Source organism: Pseudonaja textilis, chromosome Z, assembly GCF_049901715.1.
Source record: "Pseudonaja textilis isolate UNSWEBS1 chromosome Z, rPseTex1.2, whole genome shotgun sequence".
Taxonomy (NCBI): Eukaryota; Metazoa; Chordata; class Lepidosauria; order Squamata; family Elapidae; genus Pseudonaja; species Pseudonaja textilis.
Genome location: NC_142008.1, coordinates 83017835 through 83035161, shown reverse-complemented (window position 1 = coordinate 83035161; position 17327 = coordinate 83017835). Strand labels below are relative to the sequence as shown.

At 39.3% G+C, this 17327-nt stretch overlaps 1 protein-coding gene across 1 annotated transcript in view; it reads left to right on the top strand.

Moving 5' to 3' along the window:
• PARM1 (prostate androgen-regulated mucin-like protein 1) overlaps window positions 1-16984 on the top strand; it is a 40405-nt gene extending 23421 nt beyond the window's left edge. The window contains exons 2-4 of the mRNA XM_087917855.1: window positions 402-1073; window positions 8990-9068; window positions 14593-16984. Coding sequence (XP_087773981.1) covers window positions 701-1073; window positions 8990-9068; window positions 14593-14677 — 537 coding nt within the window. The 5' untranslated portion in view covers window positions 402-700 and the 3' untranslated portion in view covers window positions 14678-16984. The remainder of the gene's footprint in view (window positions 1-401; window positions 1074-8989; window positions 9069-14592) is intronic.
• Window positions 16985-17327: the final 343 nt, after the last annotated feature.

The window sequence follows — 17327 nt, the reverse complement described above, 5'->3', positions numbered from 1 at the left end:
TGAGCAAAACAACTGGCAATTTAAAATAGGTATAATACACTATTATGGTAAGGAAAAGTCCGTTAGTCATTATTGACTAGGAGGTGGTGCTCATCTCTGTTTCAAGGCCATTGACCCATGGACATGTGACCAGCATGATGTCACAAAGTGCTGTGACCTTCCCATCGAAATGGTACCTATTTATTTACTTGCATTTGCATAATTGAACTGCTAGGTTGGCAGAAACTGGGGTGAGGATGCCAGCCTTCCAGATGATGAGCCCAGCTTCTTAACCACTGAGCTACCAAGCCACCCCAGTAATAATGGTACCTGTGTTAATTCAGATATCTAAAAGACAATGATATAAGTAAATATGTTGTCTTGGAAGCTACTAATACAAATGTTCCTATTCACTTATGCAGGACTAAATATCTACTCCATCTCCTCAGTGACTACATCTCCCATCTCAAATAAAACAAAAGTAACCAACCAGACCCCTACACTCAACAGCACTTCAGCAGCAAATACTGTAAAAACAGTTGCAAGTCCTGTTACTCTTTCCTTTACAACTACACTGACACCTACTGAAAATGATACGATCCTATTGTCTACTACACCTAATGACACATCAAGTACATCAGAGATAACTCTATCAACAACGAATTTGTTATCACAACCAAGCACTAGATTACAAAGCACAGAACACACGCCAACCTCAGTGATGTCAGTTGATAGCTCAGCAATGACTAACATTTCCCATGTAGAAACTGAAGCCACCGCTACTTCAGGTATTACGAATGTATCATCCAATAGCAGCAGTTCATTTCCTCATGAGGAATACACCAGCTCTTGGGTTACTCAATTATCAAGTACAGAAGTGTCCACAGTACCTGTGACATCCAAGAAACACCCTGTGGAAGAAACCATATCTGGAGTCACTATTAAGCCACTCATCTCATCAAGCTCTGTGGGAAAGTTTACATATTCACAAGGGACTTTAACAAGTAAAGCAACTGTTGCGACCTCTCCCATTGGCAGTACCAGACTCTCCTCAGAGGTAACCCTGCAAGAGGTTCAGCAGGGTTTGAGTTCAGGTGAGCCAATACAGCTAGCTACCTATAATGCTTGTCTCCCTCCCTCCTTACCTCCCTCCTTCTCTCTCTCTCTCCCCGTCATTAATTCTCTCCCCAAATCAAGCAGTACAAAAAAAGAAGTAATAGTTACAAAATACTTGGTCAGGCTTTCTTGAAATTCTAGGAGCTGAAGTCTGAGTCATTTAAAGAGCATCAAATTGTGGAAAGCTAAATGATTGACTACCTTACTCCTCCCAGGGTTAGAAAGTATGCTACAAGCAGATCCAAATGACTCTGTATAATAATATTATAATATTATGTATTCTTTTCTTTCCATTACTTATCAATGAGAAAGAACTTCTTAGTAAAATATTTTAAAATAAAAGATCTGTCAATTATTCATTTTTATTTATTTATAAATTTATATAGCCTCCCATCTTATACAACATAACCTTGGCCAGCTCACAAACAAAAGAAAAAAATAACAACATAGAAACCACCTACTTATTGATGACATTTGGACGCATAATGAATAATCAGTCCTTTGAAAATGGAATGGTTTTTAAAATTTATTTGAACTTTTGCATATTGTTGGAACCCCTTAATCCCAAAATAAAGTCAGTTGGGTTTTAAAGAAAGAGGGTTTTGGGTTTTTTTTGGTTTAACATAATCAAAGTTACACGCATATGAAAAAATTTAAAAGCATGTCAATTTCTAAATATTTTTAATGTCCTACTACTTTATAAAAGGGACTTTCAAATAGTGAGCAGTAAATACCGGCAAATTTCAGGCTTCCAGGATGCTCTATTTTAGATCACAAAATAGTGAAACTTGTGGAAAAAAGTATCAGCTCTATTGAGCAAGAAATTGCTCAACACATTCATAGAAAAATTGCAGATGCTGCTAGAAGAAGAAAAACAATAGGTATTTATCAACATTACCATTGCTAATTCCTAAGGTGCTTATAATTTACTTCATATGTAATTTGCATAACAATCTGCATAACCATTCTGTTTTTGTCTTCCCTTTTTATTTTCCATCCCTCCATCCCAATTCAAACCCTATGTGTCTAATTATTCTCCAGCACGACGATTGGAGAATCCATGGATGGGTTGACATATGCCTTTCTTCCTGGACACTGAGTCCAACTGTTTTTGCCACACCCTTCATCAACTGTGATTCTCCCCAGTTCACGACTCAGTCTTGCCCTAGAAAGTTGTGGCAAAAGATTGGCTCGTAGTTCTGAGTTTGTGGTTAAAGCTGACTTCTTGTAGTTCAGGTTAGCTTCGTAGCGTTTTAAAGCACTACAGAGGCATTTTTTTTCTTTTTCCTTCTCTGCTTCCTGGTCTTCGTTGTTATTTCCCTATAGCCACTGCTTGCTGCCAGCCTCGCATAATACCAAAGGGAATAGTTTTCCATGCGAGGGCAGCCGCTGCGCGCCTGGGGCATCCTGAGCCCAGCCGTCTTTTTTTCCTTTTAAGTCAAGCACTTCTCAGCTGTTTTTATGGACTTTTACTTACGCGCTAACAGCACGGCTTAGCGGTTCCTGGCAAGCCACTTGTTTAGCTTGATGGCTTGATTGACAAGCCTCCTTGGGATCTCTAGTCTGTTTTGCCTTTTGTGATTCCACTGTTTTTGACTGAGCCTTGAGAGAAGCGTGGTTATAGGGGTTTGTGTGCTGGCTTGCCGCCACTTTGCCCATTGCATCATAGCCCTAGTTTTTGAAGGGAGTCAGCACTGCCATATTTTTTTTTTTGCAGCCCTTTCAACTGGCTGTAGGCAGAACAGCTTCTCCTTTCTGGGCTAAGGGAGCTGTCAAGATGGCTGATCAGATTCTGATGGTTAACAGCATGGCTAGGCAGGGAGATTCTTCAGCTGCTCCCAGAAAGACTAGATCCAGGAAAGGCAGATCAGCCAGTAAAGATGCAACTCTTACACTGAAAAAACATATGGACTACACAACTCAAACTGACAAGGTTAGAGCCAAGGCAGTCTACTCTAGGAAGCCAACTAGAGCTGAGGAAAAAGATGCAGACAGGAGAATGAAGGCTCTGGAAAAACAAATCTCCAGAATGCAAAAGAAGACTCAATAGGAAAGTATTCCAGCTTCTGTCTTAACTGAAACTGTGGCTCCTCCCCCACAGCCAGCCTCCCAACCTACTGTTGCAGTTCCTTTGAACTGGTCCCCAGAGGGCGATAGGGAATTTTTTTCTAGTTTTCCAACTGAAAGTTTGCAACCTACAAAGCAGTTTCCTTTTAACTGCCTAGCAACAGGGGCTGAGCCTCAGGATAGGGGGAGGGTTTTTCCCCTGAGGCGACTTTTACACCCACCACTTCTGGGTTCCGCCCTATAGAGAGGCAGGAGCAAAGTCTATCTGAGGAACTCAAATTCCTCATTTCTCATTACTCTTCACCTTGGAAGTTGTGCGGCTTCTGTTACATCTGAGCTCCCTGTTCAGATGTCATATCACTACATGTATCCCAGGGAAGTTGAGCAGATTCACAGGGCCACCTCTCCCACCCATTCCCTCAGAAGCAGACCTTCTGTAATAGAGGAACCTGACCAAGTGGAACAGGACTTCTCTGTTGATGACTTGGACTTGGTACCAGATCTCCCCCCCGCCCCCATTTACTGGGCTGTTTTGCCCAGCTTTGTTTAAGTCCCTCCTCCATAAGGCCAGAGACATGGCCCAAATTGGGACTAGTCTGCCCGCAGTGTCAGGTCCTTCAGTGCCTCTGGCATCTGATAAAGCTGTATTTTCTGAACCTGTGATTATGCAGGAGGACATCCCCTGCCCCAGGCTTTTTACTGAGGCAGTTCATAAGCAGTGGTGCCAACTGGTCACCTTTCCCAAGATGGGAGGAAACGATAGAGGCATTTTAATATGGCTTCCTCTTTAACTCCTTAGAGTTGCCTTCAGTGGATGATCCATTAGTCTTCCTAGGTTCTCCTTCAGCTGTCTCCGGGGACATTGCTGAGGCCATGAAAGCTGAGGACAGAAAGGCGGAATTAAATTTCCGCCACACTCATCTTGCCAACCCCTTGGCAATTAAGGCAGCCACTGCCACCTCTTTTTTTGTTAGGACCTCCTTGCTTTGGCTTAAGGAGTTGCAGGTGAGGATTCCACCAGAGGAGACACACATACACCAGGATATTAACAAGCTGGTGGCAGTAGCTGAGTTTTTGGCGGATTCCTCCCTTCATGCTGCTCATTCCCCTTGCCTCTAACCATTGCTTCTCACCATCTTTTATGGCTCTGCCAATGGCAGGCGGAGGCAAAGACAAAATGGAGGTTGGCTTCTGCACCTTACAAGGATCCCAACTCTTTGGAGAGGCCTTGAACCCTTTCTTACTGAAAACAAAGACAAGTGGAAGGTCTTGTCCACTATCATGAGAAGGGCAGATAGGAAAGCTTCTCCCTATGGTTGTTGGTTTCCTTTTCGTCCACAAGTCATGGGCACTGACCACTCCCAATTTCATCGTAACTTCCCTCCCAGATCTGACCATCAGGATAGGTTTTCCTTCAGGGAGAGATCCAGGCAACAACAACCACCTCAGGCCAAGCGGCCCTTTCTTGGGGGGGGGGCGCTCCTTTCGTCATTTCAAGTGACTGCCAGTGCTCTCCCCCTATTGGCGGATGTCTAACCTTGTTTGCCCACCAGTGGGAGAAGATTACTTCAGACTTGTGGGTTCTGAACACTCTAAGATTCAGCCTAACTCTAGAATTTTTCTCCATTCCTCTGAGGCACTTTGTCCATTGCCCCACCTCCAGGAACACCACCACCAAGAGAGATCTCACGGACAAGGCGACCCAACATCTGGAAATCCAGGCCATTGAGCCAGTCCTGGAAGATCAACGGGGGCACGGATTCTACTCGATTGTCTTCCTCGTTCCAAAAAGCCTCGGGGGGGAATGGAGACCAATTCTAGACCTCAAAAGGTTCAACGTCCATTTGATGTACAAGAGGTTTAAAATGCACTCTCTGCAGTCAATCTTGGCCAGCATCAGAGAGGGCAACCTCCTGTCATCGATTGATTTGACAGAGGCTTATCTTCACATTTCCATCCATCTCTGGCACCGACGGTACCTCAGATTCTGTTACTCAGATCTGCACTTCCAGTACAGACCTCTACAGTTTGGTTTAGTGTCAGCTCCCAGGTCATTCATAAAGATCCTGGTGGCACTGGCGGTGCATCTCAGATCCATTCTGGTGCATCTCCAGTGCTACCTGGACGATATTCAAATTGTCCTTGTCCCAGCTCGCTCAGCAGGATCTCGAGACTACAATCTACGTTCTACAGGAACATGGATTCTCCATAAATTTTCAGAAAAGTCATCTGACACCTACCATTCAACTGCTCCATCTAGGAGCAGTGATAGACACCAGGCTGTGCAAAGTCTATCCCAGGAGCAACAGGACAGTATCAAGTCCTTGGTCACTCAAATCAGGACAGAACGTTTGGTTCCATTGGCAGTTCTGTCTCCTAGGAAAGATGGTCTCATGCATAGCCATTGTTCCTTGGGCCCGATCGCACCTCAGAACTCTGCAATGGTTCCTTCTACCACTCCAGAGGAAAAGGAGCAGCAGTTCCAACGCCAAGGTCAGGGTTCCATTAGAGACGCTCAGATCCCTCAGGTGGTGGATGTCCCCAGCCAGGGGGACACTATACAAGGAGCCCGGCCATCTGACATTGACCTCAGATGCCAGCCTCTTCGGATGGGAAACCCATCTCCAGCAGCAGCTGGCTCAAGAACAATGGTCTCAGGCAGATCTTATGAACATCAACTGGCTGGAGCTCCGAGCCATCATCACTTCAAAGCCATGGTAGAGGGGCAACACCTATTGATCTTGACAGACAATGTGGCTGCAAAAGTGCATATCAACTGCCAGGGGGACACCCACTCAAGGTCTCTCATGCGCGAAGTGGACCACCTAATTCTCTGGGCAGAGACTCACCTGAGTTCCATCAAGGCAGAACACATCTCGGGGGTGGCAAATGTGCAGGCAGACTTTCTCAGCTGGAGCATGGTGGACCACTCCGAGTGGCAACTGTACCCAGACATCTTCCAGGAACTGTGCAGGAGGTTTGACCGTCCAGTCCTGGACTTATTCGCCATCCCGACGAACTTGCAACTGCCCAGATACTTCACAAGGTTTCCAACCCCAGGAGCAGAGGAAGTCAACGCCCTCCGCTGTGCATGGCCCAGAGGCCTGTTGTATGCATTCCCTCCTCTCCCCATTATACTGGGAGTAATCAGGAAACTTCTCATGGAGGAGGCCGAGCTCTTGCTGATCAAACCCCATTGGCCCAGATGGCCATGGTTTGCAGACCTCCTCAGTCTCTCTGTGTCCCAGCCTTGGAGAATCCCTCGGGCCAGGATCTCTCCCAGCAGGGTCTTTGTCCATCCAGGGCCTCAGTGGCTCCAATTGACCGCCTGGCACTTGAGAAGCGGCTTCTGACGAGGGACAACTTTTCAAGGAGGGTGATACAGACGATAGAGGCTTCCAGGAAGCCTTCCACCAACAGAATTTAAAATTCTACTTTGAAGGCATTCTGTAGTTGGTGTATCAGGTCAGGTCTGGATCCCACAGCAGTTTCCATCCCTCAGATCCTGGACTTTTTCCAGGAGAGTCTGGATAAAGGGTTAGCCCCTAATACTATCCAAAGACAAGTAGCAGCCTTGTCTTCCGTATTGACTTATGGGGACCTAGACTCCATAGCGCACCATCTGGTGGTGCACTCCTTTTTGAGGGGGGAGGTCAATTTAAAGCCACTTGTTCTTCACAGGTATGCAACCTGGGACTTAGCTAAAGTTTTACACGCCCTTACCTTACCACCCTTCGAACCTCTCAGATCTATGAGTCTGTGGTTTTTGTCTTTTAAGGTCGCCGTTTTAGTCACCATCACATCGGCCAGGCAAATCTCGGAATTGGCTGCTCTCTCTGTGAGAGAAGAACTCTGTACTTTCCACACAGACAGGGTGGTTCTCCGGTCTGGATCCCTCCTTCATCCCCAAGATCAACTCCTGGTTCCACCGGGCCCAGGAGATAGTGTTGCCAAATTTCTGTCCAGGTCCTTCCCATCCACTGGAACAGAGATAGCATACTCTGGACGTAAGGAGGGCCTTACATAAACAGACTTTGCCTCACTGAAAGTCCAAATCACTGTTTGTCTCATTTCAACCTTCCTCTCTGGGTTCAAAGGTCACTTCATCAACCATAGGCCCTTGGATAAGAGCGTGTATTGTGAAGGCCTACAAGACACAGTTGATTCCAGTCCCCAGACGACTAATCGCCCACTCTACGTGAAGCGCCGTGACCACAGCTGCATGGGTGACGCAGGCTTAGATCGAGGAGATCTGCAGGGCGGCAACATGGTCCTCACCATCTCCCTTTGTGCGCCACTATACATTGGAGACCTTTGCCTCAGCTGATGCTCTTTGGGAGGAGGGTGCTTCAGAGAGTGCATGTAGCTAGGGCGATTCAGGACCACAATCCCCGCCCACAGGGACACCAGGTTTTGGTATGTCCCATCCATGGATTCTCCAATTGTCGTGCTGGAGAAAGAGTGTTGTCTTACCTGAACGCTTCTTCTCATCATGACGATGGAGAATCCATTCCCTCCCTGGGAGGTAGTCAGGTCCTTCATCTAGCACAGGACGGCCGGAGGAGCCAATGCCACAGAAAAGTCCTACAGAGTGCTGCGCCTTCATCATGAACTGGGGAGAATGACAGTTGATGAAGGGTGTGGCAAAAACAGTTGGACTCAGTCTCTGGGCAGAAAGGCATGTGTCAACCCATCCATGGATTCTCAGGTAAGACAACGCTCTTTCTATGGCATATGATGAAGATAATACAAAATATTGTACCTTAAATAATGTGTCGGTTGGCAAAGAAACTACTAGGTTTCTTCTGAATATAAACAATAGATATTCAGTTCAGTAATCAAAGTAAATCATAACTCAAACTAGCTGGAAATGTGATTTAGAAATCCTTTTCTTATGCCTATTGTTTACCACTCATAAAACCTGGTTCTTTCTTGTTAGATTGCTTAGGGAAATGCAAAGCAAGAAATCCTTTTGGTTCTGATAGGTTCACAAGGATCCGCAGAAGTTCTAGGATGCTATTTTGTCAAGAAATTACTCCCCCCACCACTTAGTTTACATATCTGGAATAACTCCAAAGAGAATAAACAACAAGTACACGTTTTTAAAAGATACGTGTATGTGTCAAGTACCAATGAAATGGAGAGTACCAAGCATGGAAGTTGAGCTAGCTGTTTTTCTTCCACCTTGGCAAGCAGATAAGAAGACAAAAAAAAATCAGGACTCCAGAAAGGAAATCATCCACTACTTGCTTTCTGAAGTTCCTTTTTTTCTTTTCTGAGCTAATATAGAAGCTAGAATGTCATTTAGCAACCAATTAAGAATATGAATCTGAAATTGAAATTGAAATTGAAAAGCATGCAGATTATATCTTACCACAGTGAAGTCATTTCATGGCTTAAGGCAAAAAGCTGTTCTCTTAGCTTCACATTGCCATTTTTAGCATGTGCATAACAATATTGATCTACCAGAACAGCTTTTACTGAATTATGTATGTACAATTTGTGATGATTATACTACATTATTGAAGTAAACTCCCCATCTGGCCTTTCTGAAGAATGTGAGACAATAAGAAAGTATGCAAATAATTTATTTGCAGTACAATAATTTATTTACAGTACAGTTGTAGATTACACAATGTAGTAGTAATACATTTTTCCAGATAATTCTTGTCTCACTGTATACTTAAAAAATAGTTTGGTATTGCTAAATATATTATTTCAGAGTACATTGTGCAAATATATTGCATTGATATGAATCCAAAATAAAAAAATATCTTGAAATGGTAACGTCATCCAACCAATTTATGCGTTTTTTTTTCCTATGCAGGAAGCATTGCAGCTATTACTATAACCATAATTGCTGTGGTTCTATTGGTATTTGGCATAGCTGCATTTTTAAAAATCAGGTAAGATTTGGCAAACTCTTATTCAGAAGAAAAATAATCATTTGTTTGAACGATTGAAATGGGCTTTGTAACTGTTTTTAGAACTGAAAGTGGGTGCCTTCCCCATGTCATATACTATTGCTAATTTTGTCTCATTCTACATACAGTATAAATAATAAGATCACAGCCATTTGTATGTACATTGTCACAGTATTAACTGTTTCTTGCATTAAATCCTTTGTTGTTCTGGATTTACATTGTTCCCTTACTATACCTCTCAATAGTCCTTAGCCTTTCCCCTTTCTCTCTCTTTCATTTGCTGCGCCATTAGTATTCTGAAACTATACCTCTAGTCTGCTCATCTGCAGGTTTTTATACACCTTTCTCTTACTTCTTTCTCCTGTTGCACTCCTGATTTTCTTCTGATTCTATTCTGTTCTCTCTTGCTATCTAAGATATTTTTCTACAACCCAAATTGTGATATTGTGATGATCTTCTCTGCGCAACCACAAAACTTTCTGCCTTCCCATCTCCTTCTGTCTTTCTTTTTTCTTTCCTTTCTTCCTACTTTCCTTGCCTGCCTTCACTCTTTCTAGAGTCACGGTATTTTTTTAATATCATGGCAACCACAACTAGATGCAATGTTCCAAGTGTGGTCTCATCAGAGAATTATAAGTGGCATTAATACTTAATGTGTTCTTGATTCTATTTCTCTGTTGATGCAGCCTAGGACTACATTGGCTCTTTTGGCATCTGCAGCAGACTTTTGCTTCATATTTAAATGATTGTCCAAGTTTCCTCTCGCAGTTACTACTATTGAGCCAAACATCACCTATGCATCTCAATTTTTCTGCCTCAATGTAGAACCCTACTTTTCTCACCACTGAATTTCATTTTGTTAAATATGGCCCAGTGTTCAAGTCCATTAAGATCTTTTTTTTTAAACAAATTTTATTAATTTTTTAAAGACAAACAAAACATAAGACATAAAAGCATAAAACCTCCTTTCTAAAAGTTACGTATGGGTTTTAACAAGGCAAATAAAACATTATTTTATACAGCATAGTTCCACATTATCACATTTCCAATTAAACACATATATATCTTTTCCAAATTTCTCATTATTTCTCCCTTCACTTTTATTCAATTATATTTCTTTCTATCAAGGTTTTATTAATTCTCAATCAAATATATACACACAAAATACAAAACAGAAAACATAAAACTTCTGACAAACAAAACATAAGACATAGAAACATAAAAGCTCCTTTCTAAAAGCTGCTTATAGGTTTTAACGAGCAAATAAAACATTATTTTGTACAGCATAGTTCCAAATTATCACATTTCCATTTACACACATATATATCTTTTCCAAATTTCTCATTGTTTCTCCCTTCACTTTTATTCAATTATATTTCTTTCTATCAAGATTTTATTAATTCTCAATCAAACATAAACACACAAAATACAAAACATAAAACAAAACATAGAAACATAAAAACCTCCTTTCTGAAGGCTACTTGTAAATTTTGACAAAACAAATAAGACATTCTTTTATACAACATAATTCCAAATTATCATTTATACATATCTTTTCCAAATTTCTCATTGTTTCTCCTTTTGGTTTTATTCCTCCAAGGTTTTATTAATTCTCGATCAAACATAGCTAACCAAAACACAAAACATAAAACATAAAACTTATTTTTGGAAAGTGGCTTAGCCTGGGTTACATCTTTTTTTACAGACCTAAATCAAATTCATGCTCACCTTATATACCATTCTTATCTTATTTACCTTCTATATTTTCTATATAACTTCTCCCTTCTTTTCACTCTCTTAATTATATTTTGTTTATTTCATCTTATTTTAGAATCATTGTACTTGTATCTTTTGTCCGTTCTTTTCCAATTATCTATTTATCTCTTCTTTTTAACAGAAAATTTCCCCTGTAATCACTTTTAAAGTGTGACGCCTTTCTATCTTTCCCCTAAATTGACACTTAAAACATGATTTCCATTCTGATTCTGCTTAGTACATTCTACATGTTGTATATTAAAATAAAAGAATAATAAATTTATAATATAATTAAATATATAATTTCCATTCTAATTCTAATTCTGCTTAATACATTATTTTAAAATAAGAAAATGAAATAGTAAATTTATGATAACTTTAAAACAATGACAAATTAAACTATAAACATTAATCATTTTACACATTCTCTTTAATATTTTATTGAATATTGAAATCTATCATTATTAAACATTTTAATATTTTAATATTTTATTAAATCATATAATATTCCAATACACTATTTCAAAACAAATACTACAATACTATCTTATGTACTCTTGCAGAATCTTTCTTTAATTATGCTTTACCCTTTATCTCTGAAAAAAATCTGTTTTTTGGCATCTTGTTTCAAGCCTTTGTGACTTTTTTTCCCTTTTTCTCTCCCTTTCTTCTCCTGTCTGGCCTTTTTGCCCCCCCCCCCAACCTCCGTCTTTTTAACTTCCCCTCTCTGTTGTATTTCTTTTCTCTTGCTTTCTAACATTGTACCTTTTTTTCACCTTATTTTTCTCTTTCTTGGTTGTTTTGTTAAATCTTAGATTCTCAATTATCCTTCCCTCTTCCTGTTTTCTTTCTTAGTTGAACTTTTTTGTCCATTAAAGATGGCTTCTTCCTCTTCTTCTTCTCCTTCTTCCCCATGTAGTTGCTGATAAGTAGAAATCGCCATTTCTAAAAAGTGGAAGACAGCTCCCAAAGGATCCTTGCCTTCTTGTTCTCCTTTCTTTAATTTTTCATATTCCATTTTTAATTCATCCACAGATAGTGCCATTGTAAAGCTTTTTCTTCTTCTTCTAAAAAGAACAACCCAAATGTTTTTAATTTTAAAGTAATTTCCAAACGTTCCAAAGTTATCAAGCAATCCAAACAGATACAAAATATTTCCTCTTCTTCTCTTTGCACTTTCTCCTCCTGGGGCAAAATCCCAAAATATATTTTAAAGCCTTATTACAGTTAATTTCTGGTCTTGTAATCTTCAAGGCATCTCCTCCAACAAATTCTTAAAGATATTCTAGTCCTCTCCCTTCCCAGTTATAACAAAGAGCTTATTTTTACCTTCTGTAAAGAAGCAGGTTTTTTCAATGTCCGTTTATATCTCCGTAAGGGAAGGGAGTAAACTTTCCCTTCAGCACTTTTATCCACCGCTTTTATAGCCTCTTTTGGAAACAAATGTATCAATCAAAGAGTCAGATTTCCAGGGTGTTTAAATGTATTTTAATGTCCTGGTTCAGCCAAAAAACTTTCTCTTTCTAATTCTTCCTCCTGCACAAGTCTTGTCTGGTTGAAGATCTCTTTGTGGCTGCCATTACTGACAGCCGCTCCACCGCCTCAGGAAAAAGGAGTCTAACCAGCTGGGGAAAGGGGTTGCGATGTCCCCAGACCTCTTCCCGGGTCTCCTCTATCTTCCACTACCTCTCCGGGGTAGCGACAACCCCCAAATCCAATTGGATCGGGGGTACTTCAGCAGCGAGCGCAGCAGGGACCCGCAGAATCGTGGATTAATGCCACCGCTGAAGCCTTGCAACCGGAAGTCCCCATCAAGATCTTTTAATGATCCAAAGATGACTTTATTTGTCTCTAAGTGTTTGCAGATTCATTGATTATCTTTTCCAGAATCTTTCCAGGTATTGATATCAGGTTGATAGATGCGTAGTTTCCCAGATCCATTTTTTTCCTTTCTGAATTACATGAGTCCTTTTCCAGTCATCTGGTAGTTCCCCGGGCTCTGGGATATGGTTCAGTTGTTTTGAGATCACATCTGCCAATTTCTTCAGAACCTTATCTGGTTCTGGTGATTTGGAATTTCTGGAATGGACCGGTGTTTTCTTACCATTTTCTTGCTTATTTTGACTTGCATTCCTAATCTGCATTTTCTCATTTTACATCTGCATTTTTGGATAGATTGGACTGTTTTTTCCTTTAGTGTAAAGAGAGATTTTAAAAAATAAGTTAAGCAGTTTGTCTTTCTCCTTGCTTCTCACCACCTTCTTGCCATGTTCCCCCAATAATGGACCAATCATTTCCTTGACTTTTTCCTTGTTTTTTTGAAAGAATCTTTTTTGTTATTTTTGACTTTTGTCACAACTCTTAGTTCATTTGAACCTTAGTTCTTCTGACTTCATATTTCCAAGGTTCAGGCTATGTGCTGATATTCTGTCTTAGTTATGTGCCCCTCTATTCTCTTTTCATACTTGTCCTTTTTGTCTTGCATTTTATCAGAGAGTTCTTTGTGTAGCCATGTTGCTTTGAGTTTTCTTATTTTTCTTTGTCATTGGAATTATGCTAGATCACACTTTTATAATTTCAGTTTTCAAATTTTCTTTAGGTTCTTGGGTTGTTTTCCCCTTGAGGGTCCTCAACCATGGAATCCTTTTCAAGCTCTCTCCATGTTTATTGAAATCAGCTCTCTTTTGTAAACTCTAGTTTGACTTTTTCTATTGCTTGTCCTTGCATTTCAGTATTGCATGATCACTACCCAACCATCCCCAAGGTTCCTGTAACTTCAACACCTACCATTTCATCTCTTGTTAGTGAGAATTAAATCCAGTATGGCTGACCCTCTTTTTTCCTTCTTTACCTTTTGGGAGACAAGTTTTTTCCTTGGTTTGTCAGGAATCTATTTGATCTTCCACTAGGTACAGAGTTTGTTTCCCAATTGATATAAAGTTAGGTCCCCTTACACCCTTACTATCATGATGTGCTTAGTTAATTGGTTAACAAAATGTTCATCTATTTCCTCTGTTTGGTTAGGTGGCCTACCATATAGCAATATAGTAATTGCACTTAGACATATACTGATTTTTAAGTGCTTTACAGATCTCTCTAAGTGGTTTACAGAGTCAGCATATTGCCTCCAATAATTTGGGTCCTCATTTTACCCACCTCGGAAGAATGGAAGGCTGAGTCAACCTTGAGTCTGGTGGGATTCGATCTGGCAAATTGCAGTAGAAGTAGCTTGCAGTACTGCACTCTAACCACTGCGCCACCAAGGCTCTATATATATATCCGAAAGGTGCTTTTTCAGGAGGCAACTTGTTTGTCTTTCTTGTTTTTCTTTTGAAGATATTTCACTTCTCATCCGAGAAGCGTCTTCAGCTCTGACAGGATAGTTCACCTAGAGCAATAACATTCTTTTTCTCCTTTTATATTGACCCAAACGCATTTGAGAGTTTCCAGTATGATTCTGCTGTATTTCTGTAGAGATGTAGTTATTTCTCTTATATAATGCAAGTCCACTCCCTCCTTCATTAGGTCTGGTTTTTTTTAATAATTTAGATCCATCTAGCTGTATATTCCCTTCATGGGTTTCATCTCACCAAGTTTCCATATTAACAACAATATCATATCTGTCCTCATGTACTAGGATGTTTAATAATTTCTGTCTTACTCTGCATATGATAATGAGAAACTTTGGTGATGAAGGCACAGTGAAAAGGATGGCTAATTAAAGTAAAATACTGTTTCTTTTCATTCTTAGGCATTCTTCATATGGAAGACTTTTTGAGGACCATGATTATGGATCCTGGGGAAACTACAACAATCCACTGTATGATGATTCCTAATCTAAGAATATTAGCCAAGCCAAAGCTGTTCTTGTGTTGTGATGCACCTAATTCACCAAAAGCACTACGTTCCAGTTTCTTTTGACCTGCAATCTTATATTTTATTACTTTTGCTGTTTCTTCCAGTGAATCTTTGGAGTTTAATAGAAGCCAAACTCTACAAAATGAATCAGATTCAAGTGATGCTTACAATAAATAATTCAAGTCTTATTTAATAAGTTGCTACAGTTTCCGGAAAAAGATGAAGTTATATGGAATACTCCAATTAAAACTAAGTTTTAGCAACTTATGATAGGTGAGCCTTTAGTAGCAGATTTGGCAGGAAGAAATAATATGGCCTCTTTAGCTGTCCATTAGCAAAACTTTAAGGTAAAAATTGCTTAATGTGAATCTCAGAAGATTAATATCAAATCTTGCTCTTGTTTATTTGCTTCACCAGGCTGTTTCTGTAAGAAGAGGATTCTTATTAACATTCAGCTGAATATTGTACTATCTTATATTTCACTGAGGTTCTTGTTAATTGTTAAGCAGTTGCTATAAATGGCAGTGCCATGTCAATTGCTTCCCTTTTCTTCTATCATACCAATTCAACAAATCCTGAGTGCTCATTAACAGAGGGAACAGCTGTTGGTCCACTGATAACACGCAAATATCATATTTAAGGAATGAAATTAATAATTCTTCCACATTCAAAAAAAAAACCCCTAGTAGATTTGATACATAAAGAATGAGATTATTTCCAAAAATAAAATGTTAACCTCTTTGATTTGTACCAAGTATTAACTATTCCATATTTTCTGGGTTCAGTATTAATATGTTAATATCCAGGACAATAGATTTAAGTTCAACACTTCCATCACAATTCCTCAGCTGGATGAAAAAGAAAAATAGAGGGTCTATATTGAAATAATGATGCTTCATTCCTGTAAATTTCCCAGCAGTTTCTTCCTAATAAATTGGGGGTGGATAGTGAGTGGAGGAATTATAGACAAGTGGAATCTTTTCTTAACTTCTCTAAACACAAACACTAAAAACGGGTAAACAGACTCCACTTCACCAAGCATTCTTCCCATTTTGTTAGGACAACTATATTTCAAGTTACATCTGAAAACCCTCCAAACAAGTAGCATCCTTAAAATCCAGAGACCTCAATATAAAATAATGTAATAACTTCCATCAGCTAAGAGCCTCTTTAAATCTAACTGTAGAAGACTAGTAAAAAATTACCCTTGAATGTTTGAGGAGAAGGTAAAAAGGAAGGAGAATATGCTATAAGATTTGATTTTAATGTTGAAAAGTGGGTTTTAAAACACAAGACCCAAAATAAAACCTAGGAAATTGGAGGAGAATAATAAATTCTGAGTAATAAAATTGGGTTTGGACAGATTTTCTGCCTTTGCTTGTATAGTTCAGGGGATATTGGCAACAAACTACCATATATTTTTAAAATAGTGGAAGACGGACTGTTACCATTTTGTACCACAAACCCCCATTTTCCAAAGAGTTCCACAATTTGTCTCCATATTCTGCTCTATCCCACTATTGAGTCCTATCAATAGGACCATAAAAATTAAAAAATGTCCAGTCCACAAAAAAGCTTTACTAAATATTATTATTTGCATTCAATAGTTGTCATTTTCTTTTGTGTGACAAAGCTCTAGAATGGTCACCACTAACTTGAACACCTGAAAGCATTGGTCTGTAGTGTGCAGTGATTTATGCTGACAAGTAATTAGTAATGTTATATGCCAGTTCAGAGAAAAGCAGCTCTAAAATGAATCAGAGTCAAAGAGGCCTGGAAGGGATCTTGGAGGTTTTAGTCCAACCCATTGTACAAAGTAGAGTACTTAAATCATCCAGACAGGTGGATGTCTAGATGAATGAATGAATGAAATCTAGCTTTGTGCAGTTGGATTCCAAATGAGTTTTATTCCTTTCTAGTCATTATTTCAAACTTTTTTTGTCCAGATCCTTAGTATAAATTGGAAGCTCCATTGATTTTCTATCTAATTCAAGTTTTAAAACCACCAACTTAGGTGGTGATCATTCTCCTCTCAAATAAGTATGAGTCATATTTTAAGCAGATAATAAATACTTCTTGACAGACGGTTTGTCCACCACTCATCTGCAGTGACATCTATGAATGTCAAATTTTAAAACTTCAATTAAGAAATGAATCAGATGAAACCATTACAAAGTTTTCCCTTCAAGATTTAATCTGTTTGCATCATCTGTTGCTTCAGATAATAACTACCACTTTGCCAATTTGTATGCTACCAGTTTGGGTAAATAAAAATGGTTTGATTGTGAGTTTCTATGATTTTTTTCCCTATTTTTTCAAAATATCTGTTTTATAAATAAAAATAAGGTTAGAAATAAGAACAATTTTAGGATAATTTAAGAAGTTTTTGTGTCTTTGCATGTTCTAATTATTTACATAATATGTAATACATAATATTTGAGATATAGTTATTTAAGCAGCATAAAAATATTTTAAAATTGACATTTTGTCATCATTCATAATGTTTCCTTTTACATTTTATCATCATACTGCTCTATTTAATGCTCTACAAATCATTTGGTTGCATGACAGTCTATGTACATGCTTTGCGCTGTTATCCAAAATGTCAGCTGTCTTCACTTTTGTCAT